At 43.1% G+C, this 21220-nt stretch overlaps 4 protein-coding genes across 4 annotated transcripts; 3 read left to right on the top strand and 1 right to left on the bottom strand.

The window, feature by feature from the left end:
- Positions 1-2126: 2126 nt before the first annotated feature.
- Positions 2127-3849, top strand: LOC117860774 (fatty acid desaturase 4-like 1, chloroplastic). Its single transcript, XM_072294576.1, has one exon. The coding sequence runs from the start codon at positions 2566-2568 to the stop codon at positions 3418-3420; it is 855 nt and encodes a 284-aa protein (XP_072150677.1). The 5' UTR covers positions 2127-2565; the 3' UTR covers positions 3421-3849.
- A 1706-nt stretch (positions 3850-5555) lies between these two features.
- On the bottom strand, positions 5556-6599 carry LOC117861404 (germin-like protein 12-2). Its single transcript, XM_034744954.2, has 2 exons — positions 6420-6599; positions 5556-6265 (listed from the first exon to the last, which is right to left on the bottom strand). The coding sequence occupies exons 1-2, from the start codon at positions 6538-6540 to the stop codon at positions 5700-5702; spliced, it is 687 nt and encodes a 228-aa protein (XP_034600845.1). The 5' UTR covers positions 6541-6599; the 3' UTR covers positions 5556-5699.
- Positions 6600-7148: 549 nt separating this feature from the next.
- LOC117861389 (putative germin-like protein 12-4) lies at positions 7149-8278 on the top strand. Its single transcript, XM_034744934.2, has 2 exons — positions 7149-7332; positions 7517-8278. The coding sequence occupies exons 1-2, from the start codon at positions 7215-7217 to the stop codon at positions 8077-8079; spliced, it is 681 nt and encodes a 226-aa protein (XP_034600825.1). The 5' UTR covers positions 7149-7214; the 3' UTR covers positions 8080-8278.
- Positions 8279-10701: 2423 nt separating this feature from the next.
- Positions 10702-11779, top strand: LOC117861301 (putative germin-like protein 12-4). The gene is made up of 2 exons (XM_034744833.2): positions 10702-10922; positions 11018-11779. The coding sequence occupies exons 1-2, from the start codon at positions 10805-10807 to the stop codon at positions 11578-11580; spliced, it is 681 nt and encodes a 226-aa protein (XP_034600724.1). The 5' UTR covers positions 10702-10804; the 3' UTR covers positions 11581-11779.
- Positions 11780-21220: the final 9441 nt, after the last annotated feature.

The following is a 21220-nucleotide window of genomic DNA, read 5'->3' as shown; positions in this document are numbered from 1 at the left end:
ATTTACAGAGGTCCTGATTTTTTTTCCTGCATTGAAGTGTTTTATGGCAAATCGTGCAAGAGATTCCAAAATTCTAAACATCATGACTAGCTGGCTCAATATTTTCGTGCCGTCTACTCTCCCTCAACTGTTGTTTTCCGGCATTTATAAGAAGAGGACAGGATGTCCACGCATCGCACAACTACAGAAGGATGCGAGTACGCGGCACTGAAAGTCCATCATTTACACGCATCTGTTGCTAATGCATTTCTCGTATCCATTTACTATAAGTTTCTCAAGAAAAATGATCTATGTGCTAGCTTGGTTCTCAACTTTAATACTCCTTATGTGCCAAATTACTATTCGTTTTGGCTTTTATAGTTACATAATTTTTGCAACGTATATAGACATAATATATATCTTTATAGTTACGTAAATTTTGCTACATATCTAGACATAATATATATTTAGGTGCAAGTCAAAGGCTATGTATTTAGAAAAGTTAAAACGAGTAGTAATTTAGGATGGAGGGAGTATGTCTATATTCTAATGGATGGTCATCTTTTTTCCAGTTTTCTTGCACGCAAGGTATCAACTCATCACGATTTTAAACAGCATACAATTAGACCTTACCGGTGCTCATATTTCTATCTTAGTCAACCCATAGAGATAGGGATACATGTGCTCTCCTGTGTACCCTTGAGTTTAGAAGCAATGCAAGCAATGATTTGATTGCTTGAGGGAAGAGTAGAGGGCATAGCCTCTGGCCTCTGCCCTAGCTAGGACTTGTCGGGGAAAGAAAGAATGCATGGCTCTAAGAATTTTTGAGACGATGTAATTCAAATTTGAACCAATTAAGTCTCACTCAATTCTTTTCAGCGCTGCTAGAGTCACTAACTTCTGACGAGAGCACTTTGTGCCGGGTGCTCGAGACCTCGAGTAACATCCGACGAAGCAAACTACTTCTGTTCCTACTGATACACGGATGGTCGAGGCAGGGCCACGCGAGCCGTCCATCGCGACGACCTCGGCACCTCGCGTGCTCTTGTACTCTTCTTCTTCCCTCTGCCAGCCTGCGTTACTTCCCTGTCAGATCACTAATCCTGATCCCGCAAGAAGTCCTCGCATGGGTCCCTGTCAGATCACTAATCCTGATCCCGCAAGAAATCGCCGCATGGGCGCACTACGGGAACCAGAAACTTTGCCGAGTGCCACAGGCACTCGGCAAAGACACGAAAACACTCGGCAAAGGCTCGGCAAAGAGCACACGGTAAATTTCCTGTCGGCAAAGCCTAGTTTGCCGAGTGTCAAATCTCGAGCACTCGGCAAACATTTTGCCGACCGCCAAAAAACACTCGGCGAAAATATGTACTCGGCGAAATACGCGGTGACGACGTCGGGGGTAACGGCAGGTTTGCCGAGTGCCAGACGGTAGACACTCGGCAAACATAGCATCTTTGCCGAGCGCCAACACTCGGCAAACAGGGGGTGTTTGCCGAGTGTCAGGGAGTGGGCACTCGGCAAAGCCGGCTTGTTTGCCGAGTGTCTTTACCCCTGGCACTCGGCAAACATGGGGTCTTTGCCGAGTGTCCCGGGGGAGGCACTCGGCAAACAACCTGCCGTGCAGTTGGGAATTAGGGCCTTTGCCGAGTGCCTTATCCCTGGCACTCGGCAAACAAGGGGTCTTTGCCGAGTGCCTAGTCCCTGGTACTCGGCAAACAACCTCTCGTACACCTGGGAAATGCACCTTTGCCGAGTGTTAAAGCTAAAACACTCGGCAAAGGACCCTCTTTGCCGAGTGTTACACTCGGCAAAGTGACCAGCACCCCCCCTTTTCCCCGTTTTCCCACGTATAACGGACCCCTCTCAATTCACAATACACATCATCACAGGCATTTGTAATAAACAATCACATGCATAATTCACAACCACCATTAGAAACATTATTCATAAACACCACAGGCATAATTCAACATAAGCACAAAACAATCCATAAATCCAAGTTCAAGTCACAATTTAGTTCACAACCAAGTTTAGTTCACAATCCATAAATCCAAGTTCAAGTCACAATTTAGTTCACAATCCTTGTACCATGCAGTGCCAAATCTCATATATGTGGAGTATAAAAAGTTTGGAGGGGGGAGGAGGGAATTTTTTTTTGCCGAGTGTGCCAAAAAACACTCGGCAACCCCTCAGGTTTGCCGAGTGCCCCATCGAGACACTCGGCAAACTCTCAGCTTTGCCGAGTGCCCCATCGAGACACTCGGCAAACCCTAACGTCCGTCATGGCGACGGCCCAGCGCGGCACGTGGAAGTCACGTGCTCAAGTATTTGCCGAGTGGATTTTGTTTGCCGAGTGCCCCGTGGGAGTTTGCCGAGTGTTTTTTTGGTGGCACTCGGCAAATCGTGGTTTCGCCGAGTGTTTTATTTTTGCTTTTGCCGAGTGTTTCTAAGAATGCACTCGGCAAACCGGTCCTTCGCCGAGTGCCCGCAATAATACACTCGGCGAAGAAATTACACTCGGCGACTTAGAGGTTTCCCGTAGTGGCGCTTCGCACGCTAATTTAATTTCGGAACTCTTATAAAATGCATAGACGACATACTGCGCTGCACGTTCTCAAGCATCGAGCTCAAAACTCGTTAATGTCGAGTTCTGCGTCGGCACCGCTGAGCCAGGCTGAGTCGGCAACTCGGACGACGCCGACAATGTCGTCGACTGCTGCGTCCAACGACGTTATTCCGGACGAGCAGCGGTCGACGTGGCCGCAGCGCGCGTGGACGCTGGCCGGCTCGGCAGCCATCCTCGCCTCCTTCCTCACGACAGCGCGCCTCGTCGGGGCCTCCGGCTCCGCCGGCGCCGACCTGCTCGCCGCGGCGATGGCGGCCTTCGCCGGCTACTCCCTCGCCGACCTCGCCGCGGGGGTGTACCACTGGTTCATCGACAACTACGGTGGCGCGGGTACACCCATCCTCGGCGCGCAGATCGTCGCGTTCCAGGACCACCACCTCCACCCCTCCGCCATCACGCGCCTGGAGCCCTGCAACAACCTGCACGTGGTCGCCGGCGCGGTGGCGGTCGCGCTGCCGGCCGCCGGCGCCGCGCTCTCCGCCGCGCGCGCCCCCGCGGCGGCGCACGCGTGCGCCTGCGCGTTCGCGGCGTGCGTCATGCTGAGCGTGCAGATCCACGCGTGGGCGCACGAGAGGCGGCCGTCGAGGCTGCCGCCCGGCGTCGCGGCGCTGCAGGCCGCCGGCGTGCTCGTGTCGCTGCCGCAGCACGCCGAGCACCACCGCCCGCCGTACAACACCAACTACTGCACCGTCAGCGGCATGTGGAACCGGGTGCTCGACGGATGCAAGGTGTTCGAGGCCCTGGAGAAGGTGATCTACCTTGCTACAGGTGTCAAGCCGCGGTCGTGGCGTGGGGATGAAGATGTGAAATAATGGGCGGATTACAGTAGAGGTGACGATGCCTTGCTAATGATGATGCTGATGAGCATATGCCACACAACAAGGGACCAAAAGCCATACAACCCATGAATTCGTAAGTAATGATTCATGTATCAACCTTTTTCGACCCACACCCCATGCTGAACGAACATCTTTAACTGAACTGATGACGACTACATGTGTCAACATTTGGATAAAGTAGTACTACTACAAAACGAGCTATCTCTAACGGGCTATCACTGCCGGTTTTATGCGAACCGGCGGTGATATCCTTTTACTGCCGGGTTATAACTAGATAGGAGCAGGGATCACAAGAACCGGTGCTGATGATACTTTTCACCGCTGGTTGGAGGCGGGAATTTAACACTGTCCAGCTGTGAAAAGCAGCGCGAACCCAAAAAAATACAATCCACTTAAGTCGCAAGTCTCGCATCCATTCCTAGGCTACTCTCCTCTCTCCCTCATGCCAACTCTCTCTCTCCCTCTGCCGCTTCCTCTCTCTCTCACGCACGCCTCCCACCTCTCCCTCCCTCCTTCTCTCTCCACATCTCTCTCGACGCCGGTCGGTGCGGGGATCATCGGCCTCCCCTCTCCCCTCTGCTCGCCCCTCACTCGCTGGGGCAGTGAGGAGCGACGGCGGGATGAGGACTGGTGGGGAAGATTTGGAGCAGGAGCGACGGTGATCTGGCTAGATGGGCTTCGGCGGCGCGGTAGGGGCTCCAGCGGAGTTGGTGGCGCGTGTGCGGTGGGACTCCAGGCATGTGGCCTGTGCGTTGCGCAGGGAGGCCCCGCGCGTTAGTGGTTGCGACGGTTGAGATCTGGTGGTGGCGGGCGCGGCGACCGGATCTGGTGCCCCTCATTTCTCCCCAGTGTGCCACCACGCCTGTCTCTCTCCCTCTCTCTAAGTGGCAACGAGGCTTGTCTCCTTCAGTACGTGCTGGGATGAGGTGCGGCCGGTTGGGAGCGGTGCAGGCGTGGTGACGGCCGGGGCCGGCAGCCATGGCTTTTTTTGTTTTTTAAGTGGACAGCACCGCCAGGTCTAGCACCATTAGTTATTGAAGGGGAAGAGTATCACTGCCAACCTTTAACCAACTATGCTCAGAACCAGCGGTGATGTCGTTTTTGGGTCCGGTAGTGATATATATGGCCCTTTGTAGCAGTGTAGTTCAGAGTATTTTCAATTGATTAGTTCTGCAAGATTTCGCACTATATGTTTTTTTTTGCTAGTGACCTTTCAGTGAAACACTTGGGTGGCAAACCCAAAAGTGAACGAAGGAGTGTAAAATTTTACTTTTTTTTTCTTTTGTTCATATATAACAAAAATTCACTATTACAAGAAGGGTCGATATATATCAACAGCATGCTATAAGGTTTTCAAAAACCATATATAATAATAATATTGCAAACAAATTTTAAGGCTGGATAATCTAGAACAACCGAATATCCCATATATTCAGATGGCCAAATAAACTTTGCTGTGGCCTTCAGTTGTCACTACATGTTGTTTTAGTTCTGCACATAGTCAAACTTTCAAAAGTATCAATGGCTATGTAGGTACGGTATTGTTTCAAAACCTGGAAATCATATATATGAGATATTTCTTAAAAAGTTAATTTAAAATAAATATTCTATTTTATCAAAGCTGTGTTTGATGCACCACATCGATGTCACTAGAGGAAGGGTAAGGAAAAAGGTCGGCACTACGGAAAGAGAGAGAGATGCGTGTAAGACATTTTAACCAACGGAAAGGATGATCAAGACCTGCAGCTACGTCACATTCACATCAGTTTGACAAATTAGAAGTTGAAAAGGACTTGATCAGGCTTACTGCGGGAACTGCGGACAACATGGCAATGCCATTATTAGCGCATTTATTCAAGGAAGATAAAGGAAAAATATAGAGCTATTTACGTGTATGCGGTTGGCAGTTTGTTGTTATTTTTTGCTTGAGTCCTAAACTTGCCTTCTGTGTGCATATGAATTATGTCATTGGCCAATGGCACAACAAATTAAAAAGGCCATCAAGAGTCCTGTGACTCACAAAACAATTCAATTGACAAAGACACAAAAATGAGTTGGGATGGCAAAAAAGTCTCAGTAGAGCAATTTTTTCTGTGTGATCTCTTTATAACAGTCTTATTTAAACTGTAAATTATATTTTGTAGCATGTGATCTTCTGGTCACAAATGTATTACAACGCCGAGACTTCCAAGAAATAAATTGAGAAAATAAAAAACATTAAGAACATTTTGTATGAATACAACATCGTGAATTTAGTTGTGGTTGTCACTCCAGAACTGAGCTTGGAGCCAGTCTACAGTCTTCTTCTCCACTTGAAATGCCTTGGCTAGGACGTCATCTGAGATCGGTGGCTTTGATCCGAAAACAGCATTGGCAATGGTAATAGCACCAGGGTTCTGGCTACTAAGTGCAGCAATTGCAACTGCTGGCTTGTCGGGGCAAGGGTTGAATTGGAAGTGGATGAGCCCTTCTGGGAATACGAACACATCACCCTTGTTGAGTGTTTTGGTGAACAGCTTGTTGTTATCTTGGTTCGATGTCACGAATCCCACATAGAGTGTGCCTTCCAAAACTGTTAGGATCTCAGTAGCACGAGGGTGTGTGTGAGGAGGGTTTTCGCCTAGTGGAGCGTAGTCAATGCGTGCTAGGGAGATTCCAAGGGTGTTGAGGCCAGGGATCCGCATGACATTGATCAAGGTCACATTGGACCCAACCTTGCTAACTGTCGTGTCCCTTGGCTTGTCGAGGTTGGCTGCTAGGAAGAAGTCATCTGCCTTGACGTCCTTCGGGTCTTTGCACACAAATCCATTGACACGCACTGCATCATGGAGGGGAACACATGTTGAAGTTATGCCCAAAAGCTAATAAGAATTGAAGTCCGACATATGTTTGATTACATGTAATTATACATATAGTTTGTACAATTACAAATAATTAACAAATGTTCGGATGATATATGTGAAGGTACATACCATGAGAATCCTTGTCAGCAACGCAGAAATCCTGCAGAGGGCTTGGGTCCGAAGCAATCGCTTGCCATGAGAGCAGTGCAAGAAGAGCGGTCAGAACAAGAAAGGTGGTGGAGGAGGCCATTTGGTGTATTTCTGTTGTTCTTATTTGGCTTGGTGGTGTTTGGGTTTCTGCTAGCTGTTTGATGCTTTGGCCCTGGGGAGGATGGACGTGTATATATAGAAGCAGAAAGAGTAGGTGAGGTTGGGAATAAGTCAACCAGAAGATGAGCAACATTGCTAGATTGAAACGGTCGTTATCAGGTCGAGTACATGCTCTGACCATCTGCAATTGTTTATTTGCATCAGTCAAACTCGACGAAGTTTCCTCGAGTTCATCCTTTTTTATGTATGTGTTTGGTAACTAATCAGACGTGGTCATGCATGGGACTATGCAACACTGTTACTTGTTAGTATTGTTTTGCTCTCATATTTCCTGATGGATAACTGTTGTGTTTATTAAAATTTTACACCACGATCACAATTTTACACGGTCACCTCATCTGGGTCTTGGGAGTAGATATTGCATTGATTTACTCATCAAGAACGTGTTGACCAAATCAAATAGGTTCTTTCTCGGGATACACTACACCTGAGACAATTTCTGTTGGGCAACCTGCTGAATGACCTCTTCAGAGTCTCAGCTGCTATATATATGCATGCAACGCCTCCATGGACAAAGCATCAGCTAAGTATAGATACATATACACAACAGGCAGCTCCATAGAAGAGAGAAAACTCCTGTCTAGGTTGCTAGGCATGGCCTCCTCCAACTTCTTTCTTCTCACCGTTCTTCTCGCCTTGGCCGCTTCCGGTGCCATAGCATCGGATCCCAGTCCTCTCCAGGACTTCTGTGTCGCCGACAAAGACACGCATGGTATGTGCTTCAGTCTTCATCTTAATCATAACACGTCTGTATCACATCATGATTGCGTGGTTCATAACGAAGCTGAAATGAAAATTGAGAAAGTTTATACCGCCTTGTAATGAAAATCACATGGCGTAGTACACGTTTGATGATGAGCCTCCCATAACACATGTATGTTGCTTCATTGATGCAGTACGTGTCAACGGGTTGCCCTGCAAGGATGTGAAGGATGTTAAGGTCGATGACTTCTTCCTAGCAGCCAACCTTGACAAGCCTGGGGACACGACGAAGAGCAAGGTCAAGTCCAACGTCACGTTGATCAATGCGATGAAGCTCCCAGGTCTCAACACCCTCGGCATCTCCATGGCAAGGATTGACTATGCTCCTCAAGGACAGAACCCTCCACACACTCACCCCCGTGCCACGGAGATCCTAACAGTTCTTGAAGGTTCACTCTACGTTGGTTTTGTCACGTCTAACCCGGACAACAAGTTTTTCAGTAAGATGCTCAACAAGGGAGACATTTTTGTGTTCCCGCAAGGCCTGATCCACTTTCAGTTCAATCCAAGTTATGACAAGCCAGCGGTTGCCATCGCGGCACTAAGCAGCCAGAACCCTGGGGCTATTACCATTTCTAATGCAGTGTTTGGGTCGAAACCACCGATTGCGGATGATGTTCTTGCCAAGGCGTTTCAGGTGGACAAGAAGGTTGTGGATTGGCTCCAAGCTCAATTTTGGGAGGACAACCACAACTAAGTCAAGAATGCTTTCATCATGGTTGCTTAGCTGTGTAATAAGAAACAACATTGATTAATTTTATTTCTCTATATGATGTTGCAAATTACTCCCTTATAGATTGTGTAAAACATTATATGACATCATTTGTAAACTGCAAATCATATATGAAATGCAGTTGTCAATTAATTGAGATGCAATATATGGTTTTCAGCTCTCATATTCCAAAAAGACAATCAGATCATGATGCAGAAACGTTGAGTAAGTTTGTGCAAAAGCATGGGACCCATGCTGGTCTTCTCTTGGATCAAAGAATTTCAAAACTCCTGTGAAACACATATTCCGTAAAGACAATCGGATCATGATCCAGAAATGTTCGACATTGGATGGTTTGCATGACGATATATGCACTCTGACTTGTGTCACAAGCTTTATGCAGGTGATTTATGTTGCCAGCTTCAATTAGTGGAACCCTATGTATCTCTTTCATTTTGCCATCAAGTTCATTATTTGTGATAGATGTTTCCTGATGGGCAACATCTCTTGCCATGACATCACTTTCATGAAAAGCTAGTATGAATGCGTTGAAAAAAATAAAATATGATAACGAAAACACACTAGAACTGTTTTTTTGAACATATATGGTGCAGCTTAATTATTTAGAACATTCGCAAAAAAAAATATTTAGAACATATGGGGCTACCCTTTCCTATGTCATACTATTTAAATTAGCAATGATTATTTATTGTTAAACATGCAAGTAACTTTGAAACTAGAAGATTCATCATGAAAAGTGATTTTATAATATAAACTTAATTGTCGAGTCGCATTTATCAAACTATTAATTGAGGTGACTGGCCATAGAGGGCCCGGGGGCACTCTACTTCGCGGGCGGCTCAGGTACGCGCGGCGATGGAGATCCGGGCGAGCGGCAGGCGGAAGCGGCTGCAGCAGGGGGGGGGGGGTCGCAGGCGCACGGGCTCGCCCTTTTATAGGCGTGTGGGTCCGTGGCTGCCTTGGCGCGCACGGCGAGGTTCGGTGGCGCCTAGGAGCAGCTATGCTCGGCCTTGAGCTGCCGGTGGCCGGTGGGTCTAGTGGGCCAGGCTGGGCCGTTAACTGTGCCGGGTCGGTGCGGGTTGACTGGAGAGGGTTAGGCCCCAAAGGCTTGACCGAATCGATTAGATTTTTCTTTTTTTCTTCAGAAATAATTTCTCGTGAAAGAAAAATCCAGAAAAAATCTAGATAATTCGATTAAACCATGAAAAATACTTTTGAAAATCTCAAAAATTCTTGGAAAAATCCCATAGATAGACTGGGACATGAGGAATCCAAATAAAGTACTTGGAGCTCATGAAAAAGATTGTAGAGCCTTCTAATAAATGGATTTAGCTATAGGAAAATGAGTGCAAATTCTAGAAAAAGTTGGGAAATACTCAGAAGAACATGGTCATCATCTAAAAGCATTTAAAAATATTTTGCACTTAAGAAACACCAAGATGCATCGGCATGAATGCAACACACACACAGAACAACCTTGTTTAATTTAAAACAAACGACCAATTGTTTTCCTATAATAAATTTCTAAAATTATGAGAAAATCATTGCTTAATTATTCTTTTTAATCACATCCTGATGTTCAAAAATTTCAGGATGTGACAATCTGGTCCAAAGAAAAAATATTTTTTATGCGACAGCAGACTATCCCTTGCAGAAATTTTATTTTACCAATGGCTGTGAATTTTTTTTGGTGCCCCCTTGCAGTCGATAGGTGTAATATCTACTTCACTGGTATATAAATTTATAGTGCATATAAAATTTATTTTTGATAACTGAATATAATGGAGAAATAAATTCTCACGTGCTAGGTATAACTGATCAAACTAATTAGTCATACATGTGCAATGCTGTGTCCACGGTACCAATAAATATTTGTTACGAACTAATAACGCCTTGTTTACTTGCCAACTTGGGAGCCCCAAAATTGACATTTTATCATAAATGCGACACTGTAGCGTTTCGTTTGTATTTGTGAATTATTGTCTAAATATTGACTAATTAGGCTCAAAAGATTCGTCTCGCAAAGCACAACAAAACTGTGCAATTAGTTTTTGATTTTGTCTACATTTAGTACTCCATGCATGTACCACAAGTTTGATGTGATGGGGAATCTTCTTTTTGCATAGTGCCAAAGTTGGAAGTTGGGGGTGAAGTAAACAAGAGCTAATTTAGAATAATCAGATCAGTTATTAGTAATTTGCGTGCAGACGGTTATCTGTTATGAAAGTGTCAACGCATGCATGAACCTATCCAAATTAAATGGCCATGTCTTACAATTAACCTAATAATTAACAAGGTTTCTTTTTACCTGGATCACAGAACCAATCAGCACTATCGTTTTGTATTGTCATGCATGACGATAGCTAGAAACACATTATATCTACATGATCTCCAGTTTATTACTACTAGGTTACTTCATCAGGCGTCCTGGGCGTAGATGACCTACACAAGACCGTGTTGACAAATTCAAATAGTTGCTTGCGTGGGTTGCACTACACCTGATCGACCATTTCAATATAGTGCGCCGGCCCTGCTGATTGACCTCTTCAGACTCTCAGCAGCTATATATAAGGATGAACCACCCCCAAGGAGAAAGCATCAGCTAGCTATTGCTATACACACAAATTCCGAGACACAACCAGGAGCTCCCTAGCTTGCAAGAAGAAAGCAAACTCCGAGGTTGCTAGACATGGCCTCCTCCAACTTGCTTCTTCACTTTGTTCTTCTTGCCTTGATCGCTTGTGGGGCCATGGCTTCGGATCACGGTCCTCTCCAGGACTTCTGCGTCGCAGACAAATACTCGCCTGGTATGTACTTCATCTAAGAAAACATGATCACATTCTGATGTTTTACAGCAAAACCTGAGAATAGCTTCCTAACACATGCTTATATGCTGATGCAGTACGTGTCAACGGGTTACCCTGCAAGGATGTGAAGGATGTTAAGGTCGATGACTTCTTCCTAGCAGCCAACCTTGACAAGCCTGGGGACACGACGAAGAGCAAGGTCAAGTCCAACGTCACGTTGATCAATGCGATGAAGCTCCCAGGTCTCAACACCCTCGGCATCTCCATGGCAAGGATTGACTATGCTCCTCAAGGACAGAACCCTCCACACACTCACCCCCGTGCCACGGAGATCCTAACAGTTCTTGAAGGTTCACTCTACGTTGGTTTTGTCACGTCGAACCCGGACAACAAGTTTTTCAGTAAGATGCTCAACAAGGGAGATGTTTTTGTGTTCCCGCAAGGCCTGATCCACTTTCAGTTCAATCCAAGTTATGACAAGCCAGCGGTTGCCATCGCGGCACTAAGCAGCCAGAACCCTGGGGCTATTACCATTTCTAATGCAGTGTTTGGATCGAAACCACCGATTGCAGATGATGTTCTTGCCAAGGCGTTTCAGGTGGACAAGAAGGTTGTGGATTGGCTCCAAGCTCAGTTTTGGGAGGACAACCACAACTAAGTCAAGAATGCTTTCATCATGGTTGCCTAGCTGTGTAATAAGAAACAACATTGATTAATTTTATTTCTCTATATGATGTAGCAAATTACTCCCTTATAGATTGTGTAAAACATTATATGACATCATTTGTAAACTGCAAATCATATATGAAATGCAGTTGTTAATTAATTGAGATGCAATATATGGTTTTCAGCTCTCATATTCCATAAAGACAATCAGATCATGATGCAGAAACGTTGAGTAAGTTTGTGCAAAAGCATGGGACCCATGCTGGTCTTCTCTTGGATCAAAGAATTTCAAAACTCCTGTGAAACACATATTCCGTAAAGACAATCGGATCATGATCCAGAAATGTTCGACATTGGATGGTTTGCATGATGATATATGCACTCTGACTTGTGTCACAAGCTTTATGCAGGTGATTTATGTTGCCAGCTTCAATTAGTGGAACCCTATGTATCTCTTTCATTTTGCCATCAAGTTCATTATTTGTGATGTTTCCTGATAGGCAACATCTCTTGCCATGACATCACTTTCATGAAAGGCTAGTATGAATGTGTTGAAAAAAATAAAATATGATAACTACAACACACTAGAATTGTTTTTTGAACATATATGGTACAGCTTAATTATTTAGGACATTCTAAAAAAAATATTTAGAACATATGGGGCTACCCTTTCCTAAGTCAAACTATTTAGTAATGATTATTTATTGTTAAACATGCGGGTAACTTTGAAACTAGAAGATTCTTCATGAAAAGTGATTTTATAATATAAACTTAATTGTCAAGCCGCATTTTTCAAACTATTAATTGTGGTGACTGGCCATCTCGTCCAAAGAAAAAATATTTTTTGTGCGAAAGTGGAGTATCCTTTGCAGAAATTTTATTTTACCAATGGCTGTGGATTTTTTTGGTGCCCCCTTGCAGTCGATAGGTGTAATATCTAATTCATTGATATATAAGTTTATAGTGCATATAAAATTTATTTTTGATAAGTGAATATAATGGAGAAATAATTTTTCACCTGCTAGGTATAACTGATCAAACTAATTAGTCATACATGTGCAATGCTGTGTCCACGGTACCAATATATAAGTTTAGAATAATCAGATCAGTTAGTGATTTGTGTGCAGACGGTTATCTGTTAAGAAAGTGGCAACGCATGCATGAACCTATCCAAATTGCATGTCTTACAATTAACCTAATAATTAACAAGGTTTCTTTTTACCTGGTACAGTTTGCACGCCCCGTCAGCCTAGCTCGACAGAAACAACCATTTCCTCCGTATCCTTGGAGCCTAGCTGAGAAGGGAATCTTGCACCATGCGGGATAAGCCCAGTCTGTGCTGCGTCCATCCAATCATGCGTTAGTTGCATGCGGGGAGCCTGGTTCGGCTGAAACCAGGCAACCAATCAGCTCCTAATTTGAGCAGGCCCACCTCTATAGTACTGTGATGATGAAAAAGTTTAAGGTCATCTCTACTTGTCTAGCACTACGCCAAAAACGATTTGTGCTGACATAGAGAAATTAGCATGCTGGTGGGTGCGATTGGCACCCGCCAACACAGAGAATCGTCGGGCCGGCAGGGGAGCGCCCGCCAGCACAGATCGCTCAATCTGTGCTGGCGGTGTGCTTATGTGGCCCGCCAGCATAGATGCCACTGTGCCCGCCCACTTGTCTGGGTACAGGAAGTGTATGGTTCTTCAGGAAACATGAGAGCATAATAGAACTAGTGGAGAGGTGGAGAATTGTACTTCCATTGTCTAAAAGTTATAATATTAACTTATGCAGTGCACCATGAACTAACAAAATATATTCTACAGCTTGAAGCAAGAAGACCATCTAATTTGTCAAGCCTTAGCTTGTGTGGCTATGCCAGTGTAGGGTGCCATTTCCTGCATTGTTTGTGGTACACAGATGCAAATTTTCAATTTTTTCTTTCTCTTGACGCTGCTTGGGCAATGATTTTATCTGATGTAAAAAAAATCAGTACATTAAATAATTTGTAGGATTTCATTGCTGAATTTTTTCTTGAAGCATCTGAAATTTCACTATGAAAATTCGAGATCTGATATGTATTTAGTAAATATATAATAAATGATTGCTACAACTCATAAGAAAAATAATTGACTGACACGAAAGAAATCCAGGGAGATTCTTGGTTTTATGGCCACCACTGTATCCAATAACAGGGTCGCCCCCTTGCGCAAAAAGAAAAAAAAAACAGGGTCACCCCATATATGCAACGGACTGGAGGCCGTCTTATTTGTAATTTGTCAGTGGACTGGTTAAATGAAGCATAATCTGTCGTCAGATTTTGGTTGGGAAACAAAAGCAATCATATATTTAACTTTCCCATGAAGAATCGACACACATGGACCTTGACTCTGAGTGGATGCATAGCCAATGCTAGTGCAAATTATTTTTGTTCATCTGTTTCCATAGTATGAACCCCAAAGTTCATTTTTTTGCACAAAATAAACTGAAATACAATTTACGGGAATTTGTGTGTATGCCACAAAAAGATTGTTACTTTATTTGTTCCGAAACTTGCTAGTTTTATGTAGGAGACTTGAAGTTTTGTGTAGGCCACAGCCCTCCCAGTATCCTTTACGTGCATGGGACTGGCCATTGACATACATACAGTGTAAAGCGGCAGAAGAGCAATGTTGACTATGATAATGCTATTCTAGCACTAAGAATGCAGAGGAGCATACAGGTAATACTGCAACCCATTCAATTGGAGACTCTTCAAAGACTGAATTCGGAAACTAAGAGTTCTATATATAATATTTTTCTAGGCATCATGGAGCAACAGAACTTAGCAAACACTAAAGGCATTCTGGAGTATTCTACAGAAATGCTGTTGCTTCTTTGAAATTGTCCTTGGATTATTGTTTCATTTAATTTTGACATTTCTGTGTTGGCCACAGCCCTCCCAGTATCCTTAGGTGCATGCTACGTACTGGCCGTTGACATATACACATAAAATTGAAGTGGCATACGCACAAATAGAAAGTTTGGAATGGCATGTGAAAAACGTGTCGAACTCCGATCCCAGTGGCATATACACAAATGTATCTGCAATTAAATTATATTTATTTTCTCTCCAGATTTATTAGAGCTGCTCATATGCGCTTGAAATAGGATATAAACATTATATTAATTGCACCTTATTTTTTCAATATATTTCCAGGTGTTTCAAACAAACCAAATGTTTGAACAATCCATTATATTATTCTACATGAACAAAAAGGTAATATTGTAACCAATCAAATTAGAGAAGCTTCAAATAGTATAATGGGAAATTTAAGAGTTCTATACATACTATACCATTAATTTCTCTAGGTGTCATACAGCAACAGAATTTCTACATGGCTGTATGCTGGACCACCAAGTGTGTACTATTTTACTAATAGGGCCATTTCAATTCAGCTGGCCTTAAGGGTAGAGAAAATGAACATACCTCAGAAAAAGCAGAAATATATACTACATATAGCCTCCAATTAAGACCGTATATTATGTTCATTAATATTGCAGATGTTCTCTGATCAAAAAGGAAAAGGAAGATACAGTAAAACTGGAAGACTTCAAAATATCAAATCAAAATATGCATGAGATAGGAGGACTCGATATCTGATAGATTTGCAAACACAATTCTACAATAAATGATTGCTTAATTACAACTCATGCAAGATCATCTACTGACAGCAAAAAAAAAAAATCCAGGGTGATTCTTGCTCTACCGCCACACTGTATCCAGTAACCAGGTTGCCAGCACAGAGCGAGCAATAAACAAATTCCCATATATACAACGGAGTACCAGCAAAAAACTGCTGGTTGCATGAAGCAGCAGGCTGTTTGTTTCACCGATTTTGATTCCAAAACCCATCATTTGAATTCATTACTCCAGCTCGAATCTCCCTCGACTGCCATTCTGGGAATCTGGAGGAGATGGAAATGAGTCCAGGGGGAAAGATAAAGAGGGAGCGGAGAGGAATTTCAACCTGAAATCCCCAACCACCGCGCCCTGCAGTCCCAAGCCGGCCGGCCGCGCTCGTCGTCCTTGGCCGCTGACTGGTCGCGAGGAATCGCTTCGCCGTCGGGCCCGCCGCCGACGAGCGCAAGCCCCCGACGTCACCGCGCGCGTCAAGTTGCATCTAGACACCCAGGCCATCACCGGCGGCGCAGGTAAAAGAGATGCAGGGCTTGCTAGATTTCAGTGGTTCGTAGGGCACCGTCTCGTCGATTTGCAGCCGCCCAGGAGCGCCTGTCTTAGCTTGGTAGCGCCGTACTGGTTCGTAGCGTTTGCGATATAGGGTTTGCAAGTTCTCGGCGGTGTTGCTCTAGTTTGGGAGTCAGTTTGGAGGCGCCTGACTGGGAAGTGGCAAAGGCACTTGCATGTCGATCTTGTTCAGGCACTTGCCTTCGATCGTTTACATGTATGTTTCGTGTGTGCGTCTGGACGGATCGTTCATGCATGTGAAGCCAGGCCCTCCACTCCAGCGTCCAAAAGTTGTTGGACAGGCCTAAAAATCTGTTGGAAACTTGGTTCGACTCTTCAAGCATGCCTTGAGCACTTTACGTGGAGTTAGGCACTCCACTCCACTCATGATCAACAGTCAAAATGTTTTATCCCTTTTTTTCTGCGAGAAGTCGAAATATTTTTTCTGAAAAGTTATTTTTATTAGTTGATTAATGGAAGTGTTTATCCGTGGTAAGAGCTGGGCTTCTTCTCTTCATGGTATATCGGAGTTACAGTTCCTTGTGCAAATGGCTGTATCTCTCTATCCTTGCATGCATGTCACACTTCGTGTTGTGCATTGTGCTTTTAAAAAAACTTGCAGCCACCTATCTTGGTTGCGTCGCAGTGTGGTTCGTAGGGTTGGTGCGGTTTGCGAGATCCTTCTATAGTTTGGAAGTCTCTCAGTTCGGTCAAAATGGGTGAATGGGAAGTGGGAAGGGAACTTGGTAAACCGCATCGATCGATCTGGGCCAGACACTTGCGTTCGTTTATTACATGTACTGCATGTTTCGTGTGTGCCTCTGGTCGGAGCGTGGAAGGAGTGTTCATGTTCAGCCAGCTGCTCCATTCCAGCGTCCAAAAGTTATTTTGCTGGACAGGCCTAAAAATCTCTTGGATAACTTTGTTAGTGTTCGGCTCTTCAAGCACGCCTTGAGCACTTATGTGGAGTTAGGCACTCCACTCAACCGTCCAAATTTTTATCTTCCTTTGGTCGCGAGGAGCCATTTTTTTTTCTGAGAAAGCTACGTACGGTAAGAACTGCCATTTTTATTATTTGATTGATGAAAGCATTTATCCACGATAAACACTAGGCTTATCCTCTTCATGGTATATCGGTGTGTTACAATGCCTTGTGTAAATGGCCGTATCTCTCTATATTTATGCATCCAATGCATGACTGTCACTTCGTTGTGCGTTGTGCTTCAAAATATTCTCTCTCTGCACATTGTCACTTGCGATGGCCATCAGGACCTACGATCTTTTTTTCTTCACCTTCAAGTCTTGCAACTACACACAAAGTGGAGCACGCACTACCCTAAACAGGAATTACCTTGGCAGTCAAAATGAAACTGACGAAGTGGTGGAGCACACATTACGCCAAAGTTGGATGTACATACTATAACATCGTGTATGGTATGCTCTGGTTAATTGCCTAACTTCAATGGCTGTCTATGTGGCCGGCTACGGTTCTGATAACATTATGTTCATCGTCATCAACATGCATGGTCGATCTCTTGACTCGTACCCAGCCCTCTTCCTTGACAACCAAGAGAGACCCGCGCATTGTCTGCCTAAATGATAAGTTCGATTAATGGTACTTGGATCTGCATGGCCTATTGTGTCTCCATTACATGTGCCCTTGGTCCAGTTCACATGTCCTCCAAACAACACCCAGGGCCCAGTTTCTTGACCCTTTCTTGTTTGTTTTTTCTTGGTTTTATTTTGATGAATTAATAACCTATTGGAAAAGAAGAGATGGACATATTTGGCTTATCTATAACATATAACAAGCCGAGTATGTAGTACTAATGTTTGTATATTCTAATTGATTGAAATCATGGCATGCAATATCACAGTTCTAGAGTCCAATGGGCACTGGCTATAGTATATTATATATACTGACTAATACAGTTTCTTTGTTCAGATGGCATCACACAGTGAAACAAAGCGGCAAAGGAACAAGGTTGACTACGACAATGTTATTCTAGCATTACCAGCAGTGTTTCCACCCCAACCCAAGAAAAAGAAGTCACGTGCTGCGGAGGAAAAGGGGGGAACAACATCCAAAAGTACTGCTACAGCTGGTTAGTATATATCCGATATGATGCATCTATGTGAGCCTCTGTTTTAGGGAAGAAGATATATTGGGAAATTGAAAAGTAAAACTCTTATTTGTACTGCATTTTGTGATTTGCAATTTTCTTCTCTCTTGAAAGGTCAAAGAAAGAATCGAAAAGCTGCTCCCAGAGATGAACCCACAGAAGGTCATATGGTTCACTGTTTCATATATTCTACTCGCTCTTTCTTTAAATCAACAAAATAGCTTCCCTGGCTTACAAAAGATTGTTGTTCATTATTATTTTTCTCATTTTTAGGTCAAAGAAAGGACCATAGGGCTGCAACCAGCAGGGATGCAGTCACCATAGCATGCTCAGGTTATACTTGATCAGTTCCCTGTTTTGTCTATCTACTGTGTTTTTCTTCGAATGAAGAAATATAGTCTTCTTTCCTACTAAAGAAGTCATGAAATGTAAATAGATATACTTACATTGATCCAATAATTAATAACATTACAGGGCAAAAAGATGTGCTGCTGCTTGATGTTCCGGGTGCACATGACATGAAGCAACAAGCAGGTACATTGTGGATGTAATTAATTTCATGAGTTGTCATCTGCCTCTTTTGGTGAAGGAATTCTAAAGATTTTCAATTCAATAGTGCTGAAAGATTTGCCACATGATGTATGGTGACATGTGTCTTAGGGGGTATCATGTCCATGTGTAGTAGCTGAGCAGAATCTAGAAATGAGGATGAAGTAGAGAATCTCTACTTTTTATTTTAATTTAAAGGGAGCACATAGACTAATATGTAACTTCCCTTGAAGGATAATTCAAGATTGTCAATGGTAATTTAGTTAAGTGCATCTTTGGGATCAACAAAACCCATGCAACTTCCACTAATCTGGAGTTTTTCTCTACCAAATCATAAACTTATAAGGGAGGGAAACGGTACTTTTTATGCCTCCAGTGAACCAAATAATGGAATTGATGAAACATACATCCTTTTTAAGTACTGTGTGATGTAGGCACATGAAATTGTGCCTTGACTTTTTTCAATGTATTTTTCCAGGTTTTGCAAAGAAACCAGATAGTGTTAACAATGAGCACCCTATTCAAGAGGAGCATACAGGCAACATACTAACATTGTAACTCATTGAATCAGACGCTTCAAAGACTGCATTTGAAAACTAAGTGTTCTATATATAATACTAGGCATCATGGAGAAACAAAACTTAGCAAACAGTGAAGACATTCTGGAAGATTCTGCAGGTAATGTTGTTGCTCCTTTCGAATTGTTTTTACATTATTATTCCATTTCATTATGGCGACCATTGTGGTGATATGCTAATCTGTATTGCTTGTTTTCTAGGTTTGCCAAAAGAACCAAATATTGTAAACAATGAACTAGATGATATTCCCGAGGAACAATTTGGTAAATATAATTTTTTACGCTTCAAAGAGTGCAGTGGAGAACTAGGACTTTTATAATGTAATAATATTTTTGTAGGCATAGCACCACAACAGAAACTTGCAAATGCCGGAGATCCTGCAGGTTTTTAACTCCATTGAAATCTTATTTTGATTACGGTTTCATTTAATTGTTCCATGCAATTTTTTTACATTATTGTGATGCCTGCTAATATGTAATTATTTTTTCTAGGTTTTGCAGAAGAACCAAATGCTGTGAATAATGAACAAAACATTTTGGAGGAACAAGCAGGTAAAACTGTAATCCATATCCAGTTGTGGACCCTTCAAAGAGTGCATTGGATACCTAAAACTTCTATGACATAATATTCCAGCAGGCCTCGTGCAGCAACAGAACCCTGCAAACGCCCAAGAAGACATTCAAGCAGAGGCCGATCCTGCAGCAGGTATGCTTCTTCTTTGAAGTTTTCTTCTGATTACACATGATTTCGTTTCATTTTACTTCTACATTACTGTGTGTCTACATGCTAATGTTTTTATTAATTTTTTCAGCAATGGATGATATATTCGAGTTCCCATTGAAGAATCAGCTGGTGGATGACCTTGATTGTCTACTTAAAGACCTTGACTAGTAGATTGGCTGCATAGCTATTGCTCACATCGATAAATATGTTTTTAATAAGAACCTAATGTGCAAGCATAATATGGTATTACCTTCGCATCGTTGTTTGTTTGAATTCTGAATTGACTTACTTTTTAAGTGCACTGACTTGACTTACTTCATCCTACAGTCTCGATTGAACATTATATTCCTAGCTACTTGTTTCATATTATCTTTCATTTCATTACTGTACTACTACCATGTATATCCTTGCGTAGAAATTGATGAAATCTAATTTGTAATGTTCGTGCGTCTTATTGTCGGGAGAGATGCCCCTTATGTGATTATAGAGAAGGCTATTGATGTCATAGACGTTGGGCACCTCGCCGCAGTGGCCCAGGAGCTCGAGATGCTACAGATTGAGATGCTGCAGGTTGGCGCTCGTTCCGCAGCTGATCCAGCTTCTGCAGGAACACGGCTGCGAGATCAGTTAGGCAAGAAGCGGTGGAAGGCAACAGCACTGGGGCAGCTAGAATGCATTGCACGCACCGGGATGGGTATGTAGCTAGGGTGGCACAGCCGCGCGCATGTGTGTTGGAGGTTAAATGAACCACGTCAGTGATAGATATGGAACAATATTAGTGACGACCCTTCTCCACATATATGCGGTCACTAATGACTTGTCACCTAACATTAATGACGTGGTACTGTTTCAACTACATATCCATCATCACTAATAAGAGATTAGTGATGCGATTTCGTTTCACGTCACTGAATATAGAGATTCTCCTTCTTACGCATATTGTCTATGTTTTCTCTTTCTTGTGCTCTGTATTTAGATATGAAATCATATATGATGTCAGAGGTTATTGTGTCTTGTGTTTTCTACGTCGTCGTTATGGTGAATTTTTGCATTGGTCTTGTTCATATTGAAGGGATTCATACCGTAAGAACAACGGCAAATAAAATATTTTCTATCACAAAAGTTTTCTTCAATTATAAAACATTATACAAACCTCATGAAACAGAACCACCATGACGAAGAAATTACCTCACCCGGTTTTTGTGTAACCAACTTAGGACACCTCTAAGATATTGATACTTATTTGAAGGACAAACATGTTCGTTATTTTAGACTTAATAATACCGGACATAAAAAATACATTTTTGTGATACTTCGGTATTTTCCATAATGAGTTATTACCACCTTTAATTTAAAGCATGATCAACCGTTACCCTAATCCTGTACGTTGTTCATACGCTATATATGATACGTATTAACAAATACTAAACCGCAAAGTAG

This window comes from Setaria viridis, chromosome 6 (genome assembly GCF_005286985.2).
Source record: "Setaria viridis chromosome 6, Setaria_viridis_v4.0, whole genome shotgun sequence".
In the NCBI taxonomy this organism is placed as follows: Eukaryota; Viridiplantae; Streptophyta; class Magnoliopsida; order Poales; family Poaceae; genus Setaria; species Setaria viridis.
Note: the sequence above shows the minus strand (reverse complement) of the source record. Positions and strands in the feature narration are given on the sequence as shown.

Bases quoted from the DNA above. Each gene is read 5' to 3' on its own strand.
- LOC117860774 (XM_072294576.1), top strand. From the start codon at position 2,566: ATGCATAGACGACATACTGCGCTGCACGTTCTCAAGCATCGAGCTCAA.
- LOC117861301 (XM_034744833.2), top strand. From the start codon at position 10,805: ATGGCCTCCTCCAACTTGCTTCTTCACTTTGTTCTTCTTGCCTTGATC. The intron at 10,923-11,017 runs GTATGTACTTCA...ATGCTGATGCAG, and splicing joins CGCAGACAAATACTCGCCTG to TACGTGTCAACGGGTTACCC.
- LOC117861389 (XM_034744934.2), top strand. From the start codon at position 7,215: ATGGCCTCCTCCAACTTCTTTCTTCTCACCGTTCTTCTCGCCTTGGCC. The intron at 7,333-7,516 runs GTATGTGCTTCA...TCATTGATGCAG, and splicing joins CGCCGACAAAGACACGCATG to TACGTGTCAACGGGTTGCCC.
- LOC117861404 (XM_034744954.2), bottom strand. From the start codon at position 6,540: ATGGCCTCCTCCACCACCTTTCTTGTTCTGACCGCTCTTCTTGCACTG. The intron at 6,266-6,419 runs GTATGTACCTTC...TCCATGATGCAG, and splicing joins TGCTGACAAGGATTCTCATG to TGCGTGTCAATGGATTTGTG.